Source organism: Balaenoptera musculus, chromosome 1 (assembly GCF_009873245.2).
Source record: "Balaenoptera musculus isolate JJ_BM4_2016_0621 chromosome 1, mBalMus1.pri.v3, whole genome shotgun sequence".
Lineage (NCBI taxonomy): Eukaryota > Metazoa > Chordata > Mammalia > Artiodactyla > Balaenopteridae > Balaenoptera > Balaenoptera musculus.
The window spans coordinates 28,881,058-28,897,886 of record NC_045785.1 but is presented as its reverse complement, the minus strand read 5'-3'; the positions used below and the strand labels follow the sequence as shown (position 1 = coordinate 28,897,886).

The following is a 16,829-nucleotide window of genomic DNA, read 5'->3' as shown; positions in this document are numbered from 1 at the left end:
ATAAAAAATAAAGGTTTTTCCAGTTTGTCTTAATATATGTCCAAATATTAATTCAAGATACCAGTACATATAATTACATATAAAATGTACATATATACAGACACACACACACAGGTCATATAGAAATCAACTACCCAACACAGAATATGGTTTTAATTCCCTTACCATCAATATTAAGCATCATTTTCCACATGGCAGGCCGAACAGACTGATGGAATCCAAACCAAACTTCCCTGCCCCCTCCCAGAGGGTGGTCATATCCTTCTGGAGCTGAGAAAAAGGAACGCCCCACAGGCGTATATCTACAAAAATTAAAATGGCATGTTCAATCTTTTCCTTCCCATTGAGTATTTAAATCTGCAGAACAGGTGAGTCTAGAGGATATAATCTTAACTTATCATAATAATGCCTCTCATTATGAATATATGAAATTAAACATTTTCCAAATTTGTAAAAGCAAAAAGCAACCACTCAAAATGAAAAAACACCATCCCTCACTGAAATTCTCTACACTTAAAACTACTGTTTGAATAAGATTAAATTTTATTTAAAAGCTTTAAAAAATAGTTCCAACCTTAGAAAATGCTAAAGAATAAATAATTATTGATCAAAAAGCTACTTCTATAAATGTTGTTTGTAGGACATAATATTTTTCTTTAAAAAGACACACTGATCCTATACATATACACATAGATACACATATACACATGTGAGATGCTAGTGTGATTAAAAAAGTAACAGTTTCAACACAATTTGATACTGTTATACAAACAATGAAATTACCTTTAAAACACAGTGATTTAACTAAAATACTAAAACTGATAATGTACCAGTTAGTCAAGATTTATAGCTCCCAAGAAAAAGGGTTAGACATTTTTTTCTGAAAAAAATAGCTACGCTAATGATGTGCATTTACTTTCACAAGTCAGAGAATTTTATGTAACTTACTTCTCTCAATGAATTTGTATGCATGCTATTCTTCAACTGAGATAATCAAAATATACAACATCTGAATGTTAACCAAAGGAAGACTGCACAACCTACTTTTGGGAAGAAAGCTTTCACACTTAAAATCTAAAGAGGAAAAAAAAGCCAGAAGCACCCACTTCATGGAGGGCAGATGTCGTAGCACCACATCAACGGCATGGACAGGATTAGTGCTGATTGGCTTGTCTAATTCCAGTGGCTCTGGCAAGGTCCGTCCTGTCAGTACTTCATGTAGTAGGTGCCAACTCACCCGAGAGACAAATTTGATTGACACCTTGAAAGGTCGATCTTTTCCACCTTCCCCAGGTAAAGTAACATCTAAATCTACCTGTTGATGGGAAAAGAGTCAACTGGTAAAAGTTTTACAAGATAAATACAATAATTTTTAACTGATACAAATATTTAAGAGAAAACAAGGCAAATATAAAAAAAAAACCAATCTCAATGTCAAATCGATAGACTAAAATGTAAATAAGTTATCTATGCCAGCATTCTCTGTCATTGCAAAATATGGAAATTACCTAAATGACCATTTAGGCAGATATATTAAAAAAAAGGTAACGGAACTGCTATGAAATAATTTCCAAGCTACACTGTTATGTGAAAAAAAGCAAGTACAAAAGATTACAAACAGTATGCCATATTTTATGTGAGAAAGGAGGAAATGGAAAAATATTCATCTATCTGCTTATTTTTGTAAAAAGAAACACAGAAAGCATGAATCAGAAACAACAAAAAAAAAGGGGTTACTTTCAAAGGATATGAAAGAACAGACTGGAAGAAATAAAGGAGAGATTAACAATTCTGAGTATACTTTTCAGCTTAGTTTTGACTTTTGGAAGCATGTTAAATTAAGTTCTATAACATTAAAAAAATAAAAATAAGATCAACAAGGATGGAGAGAAAAAACTAAAACTGAATAGATACAAAATCAAATGAAACCAAATGCATTTCAAACAAATAACATAGCCAGATTGAAAGAATATTAAAAAAAATAAAAAAAGAAAGAAAGAAAGAAAGAAAAGAAAACACTAATTTAGGTAACTCCTGAACATAATATATTGACTATACTCTTGGTTAGGGGTGTGGAGGAGGGGTGGGTGGGAAAGAACTGCATACAAAATAAAACCTTAAACTCTTACTACTAAGTTTGTTTTCTGTAGTGATATAGTGTAGTAATTCAGAAACTATTTTATATGTACTGTAGGACTGAACAAATGAGTAAAAGTGGTAATATTTTGGAGTCAGGGGTTTAAAGGAGAAGGAAGACACAAATATGCAATGTAGGGAGTAAAGGAAGAATCCTGTTGCGATAGACTAGAACTGGAAGAATCAGTTTGAATTCATGATTTCCAATAAACATATTGTATGATATTGCATACAATAAGTGGTACCTGCAGGATACATATGTTAAGTTTATTATATGAATGTAATATTTATTTATTCTGCTTTGTTTATCTATTTACTTATTTTATGTACTTATATTTTCTATCTCTGTCCATTGAAAGGGCTTAGAAGCACATATACCCCAGCAGCAATGAGCACATCCAGTACCCAGATTTTGGTTTCTAAATTGTATTCCCTAACTAAAAGAAACCAGTGTACCTTTGAGATATGGCTGGTTGCAGGACTACAGCAGGGAAAACACAAGATGAACCTGGAACATCTTGTGCCCAAAAGTAAGGAAATACTCAAAAAAAAAAAAAAAAAGATGTGTCATGACAAAAGCACACAGGAACCAACTTAAAGGGGCTGCCACAGGCAAAATCTGGGACAATTTGGGCAAATAAATAAGGATACAGAACTAGAAGAGAAGAAAATGCGCTCCCTTACAGTAGAATAACAATGATTAATGTAGAAGGAATGACAGAATTAGAAAATCACCATTACTACATAATAATAAACCTTCCAAGCAAGAATCATCAGTTACTAAAAAATTCTAAAGAGAAATGGGATTCTTAAAAGTATCTCCCTTATAAAAATTAAAAACTTTGGTGCATCAAAGGACACAATCAACATAGTGAAAAGGCAACCTATGGAATGTGAGAAAATATTCCAAAACATATATCCCATGAGAATACATAAAGAATTCCTAAAACTCAACAACAACAACAAAACCAAATAACCCAATTAAAAAATGGGCAAAGGAGTTGAATACACATTTCTCCAAAGAAGATACACAAAAGGCCCATAAGCATATGAAAAGATGCTCAACATCATTAGCCATTAGGTAAATGCAAATCAAACCCACAATGAGATATTACTTCACATCCAATAGGATGACAACTATCGAAAATTCAGAAAACAACAAATGTTGGCAAGGATGTGAAGTATTTAGAACCCTTGTCCACTGTTTGTAGAAACATAAAATGGTACAGTCACTATGGAAAACAGTATGGTGGTTTCCCAAAACACTAAAAATACAATTATCATTTATATGACCCAGCAACTCTACTTCTAGGTATATACACAAGAGAACTGAAAGCAGGCATTAGAAGAGAAATTTATACACCCATGTTGCATTATTGCATTATTTGCAATAGCCAAAAGGTGCTCATCAGTGGATGAATGGATAAACAAAATGTGGTATATACATTCAATGGAATATTATTCAACCTTAAAAAGGGAAGAAATTGTGACACACGTGACAACATGAATGAACCTTGAGGACATTATGCTAAGTAAAATAATCCAGTCACAAAAGGACAAATACTGTATGGTTCCACTTATACGAGGTCCCTAGAGTAAATCTATGTTCAAATGGGAAAGCAACCCAAGTGTCTATCAACAGATGAATGGATAAGTAAAATGTAGTATATACATATGATGGAATACTATTCAGCCTTAAAAAGGGAGGAAATTCTGACACATGTCACAACATGGATTAATCTTGAGGATACTATGCTAAGTGAAGTAAGCCAATCACAAAAGACAAAAACACTATGATTCCACTTATATGAGGTACTAAGAGAGGTCAAATTCATAAAGACAGAAACTAGAATGGTGGTTGCCAGGGCCTGAGGGGAGGGAAAATGGGGAGTTAAGTGTCTAATGTGTACAGAGTTACAGTTTTACAAGATGGAGATGGATGATGGTGATGGTTGTAAATGTACTTTGCCACTGAACCATACCTTAAAAATGGCTCAGATGATAAACTTTATGTTATGTGTATTTTACCACAATTAAAAAAAATACTATCGCCCCACAAAAGAAAGAAGAATAACTTGAAAGGAGAAACTTGGCAGATACCAACTTAACCAAGTGATCGAAGTTAACATCACCATTAATGGAACAAATACATATTATGTGCCTCCTGATACGATGCACTATTAAGGAAAGAACATTTATGTAATATTCCTGCCAAAAAAGCTTACTCAGAATCTAACCAAGAGGAAGCACCAGAAAAACACAGAGGGACATCCTACAAAATAACCTGCCTGTAATCGTCAACCATGTTAATGTCATAAAAGAAAAAAAAAAAAAAAAAAGGCTGGGAAATTGTTCCAGAATAAAGAAGACTAAAAAGACATAACATCTAAATACATTCAGGAACTTGGATTGGATTCTGTACTAAAGGGGAAAAAAATGCTGAAGGACATCATTGGAACAAATGACAAAACTGGAATAGGGGCAGATTGGACAAAAATATATCAATGTAAAATTTAGGGAAGTTGGTAACTGTACTGTGGTTTTTATCCTTGCTCTTAGGAAAAACACATTAAAGGGCATAATGTATAAAACCTACTCTTGAATGGTTCAGGAAAAAATAAGTATGTATATGTATCTCTATATATAGCTGTCTCTATAGATACAAAGAAAGTAAAAGAGAAAAGAAAGAGAATGATAAAACAAATGTGGCAAACTTTAAGAACACTGATGAATCTGGGTATACATGAGTTCTCTGCATGATTCTTACAACTTTTCTTTGAGTTTGAAATTATTTCAAAATAAAAAGTTAAAATAGATAAATAATACATATATAGACTACAATAAAATGGCAATAAGTGCATTTAAAAGACATTGCAAAAGTACAGCTTTCTGATAAAGGAATGCATCTTACCCCTGTAGTTGCCACAGGAAGTGGATTGGCTGTGTAAAGGCTTCTTTTTCCATCATAAACTGGTCTACGGTCCCCAAATATAGTTACTTTAAAATGCTGAACCATTGAGTCAACCACCTCCCTAAAAAAGGGAAAAAAGGCATTCATATAATCCTCTGCATGATGAAATACAAAAATCTTAACTAAAGTAACTTCTTACACTATTTAAAGCTGTCCAAATTCTAAAAGATAATCATACATGGTAAAGATTTTGCTTTCAGGACCATGGCTTAGGATACCAGAAAGATTGATTTCTGGGAAGGGATGATATGAATTTCACAAAAGACAGAGAAGAATAAATCCAGTGAATTACTTAATCATTTCGTGACACAGTTGACCTGCAAAATATTATCCTTATAAACTGATCCAAAATCCCTTTCACCATCTCTAAGCACTACCTGACACATTCACCTTTCTTTATCAAAGAATATGATGCTCTTTCCTTTGTGCTCAAATAGCACCTAGTACATATATCTATTAGAACACTTACTTCACTGTATTATAATTATTATTACATACTTCACTTCTACTAGACTGTGAGATTTTAAGAGCAATAAACACACCTGTATCCTGTACCCCCCCCATTCCTCTACCCACCCATTCTTCCAATGGTATCTAGCCAGTAAGGATATTTTGAAACCTCCATTTTTTTACCCAGCAAACATTTTTATCCTATATACTTACATGGGATGATATTAAAGTTTTTTTAGACATTTTAAAAAATTTGCAGACTACAGAGAGAATAATACCAAATATCCACAAATCAATATTTATTTTTACATACACATAATTTGTAAAAGCAGTGGAAAGATATCTAGAAGGGTATGTACCAAACAGATACAGTGGTTAGTTACCTCTGGAGAAAGAAGTGAAGAGAAGAATTATTTTTTATTTTGTTTACACAATCTAAATATATTACAATGACAGTATACTCACATAGTACTGGTATAATTTACAATGCATTTAAAAGAATGGGAAAAAAATTCAATTCTAGCCCAGTGAAGTAGAAGAGAAAGGAGAGAAAAAAGCATTTTCTGGAACAAAATAATTAAGCTGATTTGATACCCAGAGGAATTTTCCAAATGCTCAAAATTTCTATTTCCCCACCTTTCAATTTTATTTTGCAAGTATTTCTTGCACCAGTCTTTTACTTTCCATTCCCAATTACCATCATCCTAAATTAAAACCTCATGTCCTAGTACCTGAATTATTTTAAGTTTCTTGTTTTTTATGCCTTTAATTTTTTCTTCTCCGGCCCAACTTATATCCCACTGCCAAATGAGTCTCCAAACCCCACTTTTTTTTATTCTCCAGGTACAAAAGCTTAAGTTAATCATGCTCCTCAGTTCATGCCACATTATCATCATTCATCTATATAAGACTCCTAACTAATTGATTTCTTTCCTTCCATATTCATTTCTTATTCCCATTCTTCCCAATAAGTTATTTTTTCTAATGTGTTTGATAAACATTCTTCTGTTTGTATATATTCCTAACTTCACCCTCTGCACTAGGTTTTTAAAATCTGTTCACGTTGCTGTGGGACACTTAGTTCCTTGTGATGCAAAGTACTCCACATGTTGTCTACTTACTCTCCCAGCAATACAGACTCAGAGTATCTTTAACATTCAGCCACCAAAACAATGCTACAATGCAATATCTCCTTCTATGTCCCCTTATGAACTTGTGTGAGAATTAATCTCTGGCTATATATACCCAGGAACAGAACTGTTAGGTCCAAGTGAATTTTATCAACTAAATGATGAAGAACTGCCAAACTGCTCTGCAGAATGGCTGCACTGAACAATCCTCCTGGAGGTTCCTATTTCCCTACATCCCAGACAAGATTTGGCATTATCCAGCTTTGCTTTCTAATTTTTGCTAGCTCAGTGGGTAAAACTAAAAGCTTGTTTTATTTAGATTTCTCTTATTACTAATGAATTTGAGCATCCCTTCACTATTTGTGTTTCTTCTTTTGTGAATTCCCTGTTTGTTTCCTTTGTTCATTTTCTATTGGGGTCCCAGTCTTCTTGTTGAATTGAAGGAGTTTCTTTGATATTCTAATGTTAATTCATTAACAGGTTTAGTTGTTGCAAATATCTTCCCCCAAATGTTACCTGCCTGTTAACAACGCCTATGTATTTACTGAACTGAAATCTTTAATGCTGTATCATCAAATTAATCATTTTTTCACCTTATGGTTTCATGCTTTTAAGGTTTTAAGAAATAATTTGCAAATATTAACTCACAAAGATGTATTATGTTTCATTAACTCTATAATTTTATCTATAGTATGTTGGTCACTAATCCATTTGAGGTTCTTTATAAATAGTATTATGGGAGAACTCAATTTTATTTTTCTCCCTACCAGTTTTCCCACACCATCTACTGAACAATCTATATTTAACTGATCAATTTATAATGCCAATTTATCTTATTAAGTTCTGATCTGAGTTCTCTCTGTTGTCCCAGTGGTCTCCTTGTCTGTTCTTGGACCAGTATCATATGTTTTCATGATTACTGGAGTGTTTTATTATGTTGTAATGTGGGGCAGGGCAAGTTCCTTTTCTTTCTCTAAGATATCAATAACTTAGATATTCATGGAAACATTTATTCAAAATAAATTTCGAGTCCTTCCCCACTGCCCCAAACTATCAATACAATAAGGAAAAGAAACATATCTAGTGCCCTACATATAGTAAATAATCAAAAAATATCTGTTGGGACTTCGTTGGTGGCGCAGTGTTTAAGAATCCGCCTGCCAATGCAGGGGACACGGGTTCGAGCCCTGATCCGGGAGGATCCCACGTGCCGCGGAGCAGCTAAGCCCGGGCGCCACAACTACTGAGCCCACGAGCCACAACTACTGAGGCCCGTGCGCCTACAGCCCCGTGCTCCGCAACAAGGAGAGGCCACCGCAGTGAGAAGCCGCACACCGCAATGAGGAGTGGCCCACCCCCTGCTTGTCACAGCTGGAGAAAACCTGCACACAGCAACAAAGACCCAACCCAGCCAAAAATAAATAAATAAATTTATTTTAAAAAAAATCTGTTGGTTAAGAAACCCTCAAATAATACAAACTCGAGAGACAAGGCTAGTATGCTAAAAACAAATTAGTGTATTAAAAGCTACTGACAAACTACAACAATAAACAAAATAAAAGAAGATGAAACGTAATACGGGTAACTGTAAAGTCTAAACACTTACGTTTGAAAAGTTCAACTGCAATAAGAACAAATTAGAGGATCTAAACTTACCCACTGCTCTCGTGCAAAGGGGCTTTAGGTGACTATAAATCCAAAATCAACTAATACTGTGATGTAGTTTCTTCAAAATTAAAGAACTCAGGTTGCATATATTTAAATACCCAGTATAAGGCAGGTAACCATCCCATCAAGTATTACACAGGTCATTTCAAACTCTGGAGTACTCTGTTCAATTTGGAAAATACTTAAGACCCTAACAAATGAAACATAATCATAAAAAGGTAATCCTGATAGAAACTCACATAATATGAGCAAAAATAAATCAAATTAAGGACTCTTAGTCTAGAATAGGAAAGAGTCAAAGGAAATTAGAGAAGTCTTCAGCTATTTTGACAGACTGTCATGTGAAAAACTGAGTAGAGTATCTTCCTTGTATGGGAGGACAGAATTAGGACAAATAGTTGGAAAATATAAGGAGCTAGATTTTGGAACAAAAATTTCCAGCATTTGCTAACCACCAGAGTTATTCACGAGTGGATTACACTATCTCATAAAGTACCTGAGTTCATCCTTGCTAGAACTGTTCAAAAAGCACTTATGTCAGAGAAGATACCGACTAGAAGATTGAAATGAATAATGTCTACAATCCCCTCTAACAGTAAAATTTAATTAAGAGAATATCAAATAATGAAACTGCAGATCATAGCATCAGATACAGAAACTCCTTTATAAAGAATTACACTAAATATTGATTTGAACTTAAGGCTTCTGAGCCTTTACAAAATGGTATTAGAATTCTATGTACATTGGGCAATTTTAACTTTAACCTCTTACTAATATGATATAATTAAATGATATATTTAGACTTTTAATGGAACTTTATTGTGCAAGTTAACAAAATGACAAATGCAGGAACTGCAACTTGTCATTTTTTTCTCTCAAATGATACTGTAGCAAAGGGTAGTTTATTAGAATATTCATCAGGCAGGCATGTGAAACTAGAGGAAAAACTCTCTAAAACAGTAATTTATCTAGTCATCTAGTCAGCTGTAGCAGCAAAGGTACTCACTGTATTATGAAGAAAGTTTGAATTGAGAAATGGCCAACTTGAGGAACCTTTAAAACATGTGGTAACATATGTACTGGAGAAAAATAAGTAGACATGAGTTTTTAGTCCCACTCTGCCACTAAATTGTTGGGAAATTTACTTGGCCTCTCTGAATTTAGTTCCTTTATCAATAAAAATGATAATAGTCTCAGGGCTGTTATAGGGACCATGTGGGATATTAGTGAAAGTACCTTGGGGGAAAAAGGTACATATGTATCATACTATTTTTATATAAAAATGTAAGCATAATTATCTCAAAATCGTACTTCAAGAATGATATTGAGGTACTGAAGTCTTCCTAACAACAAACATACATTACAATGCAGTAGCATCAAATATAGTAAATAATACAAACAATGAATTCTAATTAAGTTAGAAACTGTGAACTGAATTTTCTCTACATTGTAGTTTGTGGAGCACTAGTCTTTTATTATAACAATGAACAATGGGGGGAGGAATCTTTTGTTCAAATGTAGAAATTTCAGGATAACATTTATTTTTTATTTATTTATTTTTGTTGTTGTTGTTGTGCCTCTGAGTTATAACTCAGAGTGTATCTTTATGCACTGGGCTTAAAAGACTCATGGCTTTTCAGGATAACATTTTAAGTGTGTACTGTTAAGCCAGCTTCTTAGCTTACAATAAAAAGTAAATCTACCATAACCAAAATACATAAAATATTTTAACTTCTAAAGCAGTATGTAGGAAAGAAATTTGGGAAAGAAAATCTGAGTAACTGGGTATAAGAACTTCTAACCAATCTTTAGTGGCTTCCTTTTACTAATAACCTTAGTCTGAAGAGGGAAGAATTCTTGCAGAGAGTAATATGATGCATTTTTGTAAAACCTCAGGACAGAATTTTAAAATCCTGAAGAATATCTGGCAATCACTACAAAAATGGAACCTCCCTGAGTACATTAGGTCTTACACAGGGCTACAGCCTACCTTCCCACTCTTACCTCAACCACCACTTCCTACATTCTGGTACCAAGTCTTTTGACTCCATCATGCTCTGGTGCACAGACTGTAAAGTAAAATTTAATATTGTTTTCAGTAAGTTCCACTTTACCACCTGACTCATACAGCAGAAAAATGGTAGGAGAGGGAAACTTTAATGTAAAAAGGAGAGGAAATTATTTTCCTGTTAATTGTTACTATAAACTCACAGAGACCCATCTTCATCTCATTTTTAGGTACCTCTTAATTCTCTGCTCCCAAAAGATAGAATGGGAAATATTATTTTAGACTTTAGGAGAAGACGTAAAATAGTATTTTCCTCTAAAAGTGACTATTCACCTTAGTTTAGTATTCCCAGCTACAATAAATTAATTTGCCACTATAATACAGACAGAACAAAGGAAGATTGCTAAGGTATAACAAGACGCTAAAATCACCCAGAGGTTTATAAAACACCGCGAAAACAGCTGACAGCCTCTCCTAGTATCCTTCTAACCTCTAATTTATCTTCATAACTCTGTGCTAAGTAGCAGAGAAGGTAGCCATACCTTTGCATCAAGTTAAAGTTTAAAGATTCAGAGTAGAGCAGAAAGGAGTTATACTTTAAATCAACTTTTTAATACCTTATAAAATTTGTAGTACATCAGAGCATTTTTTAAAAAATTAATTAATTTATTTATTTTTGGCTGTGTTGGGTCTTCGTTTCTGTGAGGGCTTTCTCTAGTTGCGGCAAGCGGGGGCCACTCTTCATTGCGGTGCGCGGGCCTCTCACTATCGTGTCCTCTCTTGTAGAGCACAGGCTCCAGATGCGCAGGCTCAGTAGTTGTGGCTCACGGGCCTAGTTGCTCCGTGGCATGTGGGATCTTCCCAGACCAGGGCTCGAACCCGTGTCCCCTGCATTAGCAGGCAGATTCTCAACCACTGCGCCACCAGGGAAGCCCCTACATCAGAGCATTTTACCATAAACTATCTTCACTGCCAATTCATATGGGTGTGAATTCTTTCATAATCTTATATAACCACACTAGCTAATCTAGTAACCATTTCTAGTATTCACAAACAATTGATAGATTACTTTAGACTGAGCAATAGATTTTTTTTTAACATCTTTATTGGAGTATAATTGCTTTACAGTGGTGTGTTAGTTTCTGCTTTATAACAAAGTGAATCAGTTATACATATACATATGTTCCCATATCTCTTCCCTCTTGCATCAATAGATTTTTAACTCAATGTGGCTTACACTAACAATTCTCCTCTAGAACACTTCTCCCTCAGGCCACCACTGACTTCTTAATAGACATAGTCTCTTTTCAGTCTCTACGGTCCTCGCTTCTTTTAGCATTTGCCACTGTGATCAATCCTTGAAAATCACGATCCGTGCTTTACTTTCTCTGAAACAGCTTCTACTTTGTCCTGGTTCTCCTACCTTTGCAATCTCTAAGTGTCTTCACTGGCAACCTGAAACAATAGTATCCCCAGAGATCTATTCTCAGTTTTCTTATCTTGACGCTACACACTCTCCCTAGCTTTTAACTATCACCTATATGCTGACACATCTCAAATCTCAATCTTCACTTATTTCCTGAGCTCTAGGAGCTTATTTCGAATAATCTATTGAACTTCTCCATCTTGATGTTTCTTACACAATTCAACCTCCAAATAGTTAAGAGAAAATAAAAAACTTGGTCCTTTCACCATCTGTATTTCTGTTAAAGCCATCAACACTGTACAAGCAAGGAACTATGAAGCCATTGTTATCTCTTCCCTTTCTCTACACACCTAAATTATTCATTCTTCTTCTAAATCTTATATCTAAGCCTCTGCTCCACCGCCACTGCCACTGCTATTAGTTAAGTCTTAGAACACACTATCTCTAATCTAAAAAAGTAGGTACCAAACACGAATTTTAAAAGATACATGCACCCCAATGTTCACAGCAGCAGTATTTGCAATAGCCAAGACATGGAATCAACCCAAGTGTCCATCAACAGATGAATGGATAAAGATGTGGTGTATGTGTGTATACACACACACACACACACACACACACACACACATACACACAGAATGGAATATTACTCAGCCATTAAAAAGAATGAAATTCTGCCATTTGCAGCAACATGAATGGACCTAGAGAATATTACGCTTAGTGAAATAAGTCAGAGAAAGACAAATACTGTATGATATCACTTATATGTGTAATCTTAAAAATAATACAAATGAATGTATATGCAAAACAGGAACAGACTCACAGCTATAGAAAACAAACTTCAGTTACCAAAGGGGAGTGAAGAGGGGGGAGAAACAAATTAGGGCTATGGGATTAACAGATATAAACTACTATGTATAAAATAGATAAGCAACAAGGATATATTACATAGCACAGGGAATTATAGCCATTATCCTGTAATAACTTATAATGAAGTATAATCTGCAAAAATACTGAATCACTATGCTATACACCTGAAACTAATATTATAAATCAACTATACTACAAATTAAAAAAAATAGGGGACTTCTCTGGTGGTCCAGTGGTTAAGAATCCCTCTTCCAATGTAGGGGATGCGGGTTCAATCCCTGGTCGGGGAACTAAGATCCCACATGCCACGGGGCAACTGAGCCCACGAGTCGCAACTAGACAGAAGCCCGCGCACCGCAACAAAAGATCCCGTGTGCTGCAACTAAGACCCAACGCAGCCAATAAATAAATATTAAAAAAAAATAGTATTAGAGGTGCTAGCGGCTATGCTGGAGTATGAGAAAAAATGGTTAGAAGTATTTATATTTAATTTTCATCTAACAATTACAAATTGAGATGGACTAAAATTCATGAATAGGGATGGATACTGGTATCCTCATTTAGTCCACATCAGACGATCAGGTGTAACATATGTAGGTACACAAAGAATCCAAAGAGAATAATGGGAGTTCTGCAACATAAGAGTTAACAGTGGAACTCCCACTCATTCATTCATTTTCAGCATGTTGTAACTTATTTCCGTTCAAGTGTGTGGCACATATTCTATCAGGTTTTGGTACAGTAATCAGAACACGTCAAATTACTAAATCTATTCTTAAATAGTTTATTTCAAAATATTGTTTCCCACCTTTAATTTTTCTATAGTTATGCAATGTTAGAATAGTAGTACATGTCCATAAATTTAAAAATTTTAAATGTGTGTGTATATATATATCTATATATATCTATATACATCTATATAGATATATATAGATATATTTATCTATTTATTGTTGAATGCATGGGTAAATATGTTTTAACTAATAGGGATGCATGATCAAAAGTTTGAAGACTACTGCAATCGCCTTCCAAATGTTCTCCAGGACTCTGGTCTTTTCTCTTGTCTAATTCATTCTCCCCACTGCCATTAGAAATGCTTTTTTTTTTTTTGGCTGCATCATGCCACTTGCAGGATCTTAGTTCCCCGACCAGGGATTGAACCTACTCCCTTGGCAGTGAAAGCATGGAGTCCTAACCATTGGACTGCCAGGGAATTCCCTAGAAATGCTTTTTCAGAACCCTCCTACACTGTTAGTGGGAATGTATATTGGTGCAGTCACTATGGAGAATAGCATAGAGGTTCCTCAAAAATCTAAAAACAGAGTCGCCATATGATCCGGCAATCCCACTCCTGGGCATATACCCAGACAAAACTATAATTCGAACAGATACACGCACCCCTATGTTCACAGCAGCACTATTTACAATAGCCAAGACATGGATACAACCTAAATGTCCATCGACAAATGAATGGATAAAGAAGATGTGGTATATATACAATGGAATATTACTAAGCCATTAAAAAGAATGAAATAATGCCATTTGCAGCTACATGGATGGACCTAGATATTATCACACTAAGCGAAGTAAGTCAGAAAGAGAAAGACAAATACCATATGATATCACTTATACATGGAATCTAAAATATGACACATATGGGAATTCCCTGACAGTCCAGTGGTTAGGACTCCGCGCTTTCACTGCCGAGGGCCTAGGTTCAATCCCTGGTCGGGGAACTAAGATCCCACAAGCTGTGTGGTATGGCAAAAAAAAAAAAAAAGAAAAAAAAAAAGACACATATGAACTTATCCACGGAACAGAAACAGACTCACAGACATAGAGAACAGACTTGTGGTTGCCAAGGGGGAGGGCGGAGGGGAGGGCTGGATCGGAGTTTGGGACTAGCAGACGCAAACTATTATATATAGAATAGATAAACAACAAGGTCCTACTGTATAGCACAGGGAACTATATTCAGTACTCTGTAATAAACCATAATGGAAAAGAATATGAAAAAGAATGAATACATACACACACACACACACACACACACATAAAAAAAACTGAATCACTTTGCTGAGCACCAGAAACTAACACAACATTGTAACTCAACTATGATTCAATTAAAAAAAAAAAAAACACTGAAAAGAAAGAAAGAAATGCTTTTAAATATAGGTGTTCCTCATTTGCTCAAAAGCCTCCAGTGGCTCTCTACTCTTTCTGAATTCACAAGCCTTAGCATGGATTTAAGATCCTTTATAACCTACTTGCTGGCCAACTTTTTCAGACTCTAGCTACTCTATTTATACTGGCCTATTTCTGTTACATAAACATGTCATACCTTTGCTCATGCTCTCTCTCTATGGATTATTCTTTCCCCTAGTCCACTGGGTAACTATTCAGCTCAGGTAACAATGTCATGTACCCTATCTTCCTCGTTAACCAAAAGCAGGAATCATTACTCTTTTATCACAGCACATACTGCACATCTCACAGAACTTGTCACTCTATACAGACTATATAATCCTTGGCAGGAATCATGTCTTATTTATCTTGTTATCTCCAGAACTTAGCACAGTGCCTGACACAAACAGGGGCACAATAAGTTAAACAGTTAATGAAAACATAGAGAAGATTTTAAAAATGATCTTTTTAAAAGTTACTGCAGGCTTTAGAATCATAGTTCTAGTCAGGATCCATATATCCTGAAATCTAGTACTAATAGCATTCTGCTTTGGTACAATAATATGGTACATTCAGATAACTGCTTTAAATTAATTTAACTCAGCCTAAGGAAAAAAATGGAGCATACTAGAAGTAAACAAGTCAAGGCACATCCTACAATGTAATACTATACAGCTGTTATTGTAATTTAAATCTACACAGATAGATAGATATTAGGAATAAACCCTACCTACTAGTCCCTGATGTTTAGACATATATTTATTTATAAGAGTATCTTTGAATTTCAAATATATTGTAGGAATATTAGCCAAAAGGTTAATTTCTACTGAGTAATTTATTTAAATGCTACTTTAAAAGAATTTTGAGATTTGAAATAATCACCATCTATTAACTTTCCTATCTTCCAAGTGACTAACAACTAACAAGGAAAATAAAACTTGATTTTTCTTAACTGACATATTTTGCATGATATAGTTTCCCCAAGATAGCTAAACATTCAAAACTATACCATTTGATTTTCACTGGCAGTGTTTTCTGGTGTATGTCTTCTAAACCATTTTAATCAGAAGTATACCCCTCTACAGATAAGACACCAAAAGAACAGCTGGCAAAAGAAAAAAATAATTGGACTTCATCAAAATGAAAAATGTTTGTGTTTCAGAGGATACCATCAAGAAAGTGAAAAGGCAGCACAAGGAATATAGCCAATATTTTATAATAACTTTGTATGGAATATAATCTATTAAATATCAAATCACTATTTTGTATACCTGAAACTAATAATATAATATTGTAAATAAACTATATTTCAATTAAAAGAAAAAAGAAAAAAATTTTTAAAAGGAAGTAAAAAGGCAAGGTGCAGAAAGGGAGAAAATTTTTGCAAATCATCTTATCTGATAAGGTATAAAGAACTCCTACAATTCAGTAATGAAAAGGCAAATGATCCAATTTAAAAATGGGCAAAAGACCTGAATAGACATTTCTCTGAAAATATACAAATAGCCAATAAGTGCACGAAAATATGGTCAATATCACTAGCCATCAGGGAAATGCAAATCAAAGTAACAATGAAATACTACTTAACACTCACTATGATGGCTATAATCAAAAAGACAGATAACAAATGTTAATGAGGATGTAGACAAACTGGAATCACCACACACTGCTAATGGAAATGTAAAATGATGCAGCCACTTTAGAAAAGAGTCTGGCAGTTTCTCAAAAGGTTAAACATAGAGTTACCATATGATTCCCCTCTTGGGTATACACTCAAGAGAAATGAAAACACGTCTCACACAAAATTCTGTACATGAACGTGCATAGCAGCATAATTCTTAAGAGCCAAAATGTGCAAACAACTCACATGTCCATCAACTGATGAACTGATACACAAAATATCCATACAATGGAATATCATTAAGCAATAAAAAGGAATGAAGTACTAATACATGTTACAACATTATATGAAAACGTGAAATGAAA

The 16,829-nt window shown here is 34.5% G+C and overlaps 1 protein-coding gene and 1 non-coding gene across 3 annotated transcripts in view; both read right to left on the bottom strand.

Annotated features, from left to right (window-relative positions):
* AGO3 (argonaute RISC catalytic component 3) overlaps window positions 1-16,829 on the bottom strand; it is a 119,184-nt gene that overhangs the window by 76,196 nt on the left and 26,159 nt on the right. For both annotated transcript variants that reach the window (XM_036869187.1, XM_036869194.1), the window contains exons 3-5: window positions 5,048-5,168; window positions 1,107-1,315; window positions 166-302 (exon numbers count right to left, since the gene is read on the bottom strand). In XM_036869187.1, the coding sequence (XP_036725082.1) occupies window positions 166-302; window positions 1,107-1,315; window positions 5,048-5,168 (467 nt within the window). The remainder of the gene's footprint in view (window positions 1-165; window positions 303-1,106; window positions 1,316-5,047; window positions 5,169-16,829) is intronic.
* LOC118887404 lies at window positions 9,925-10,083 on the bottom strand. The gene has a single exon (XR_005017990.1).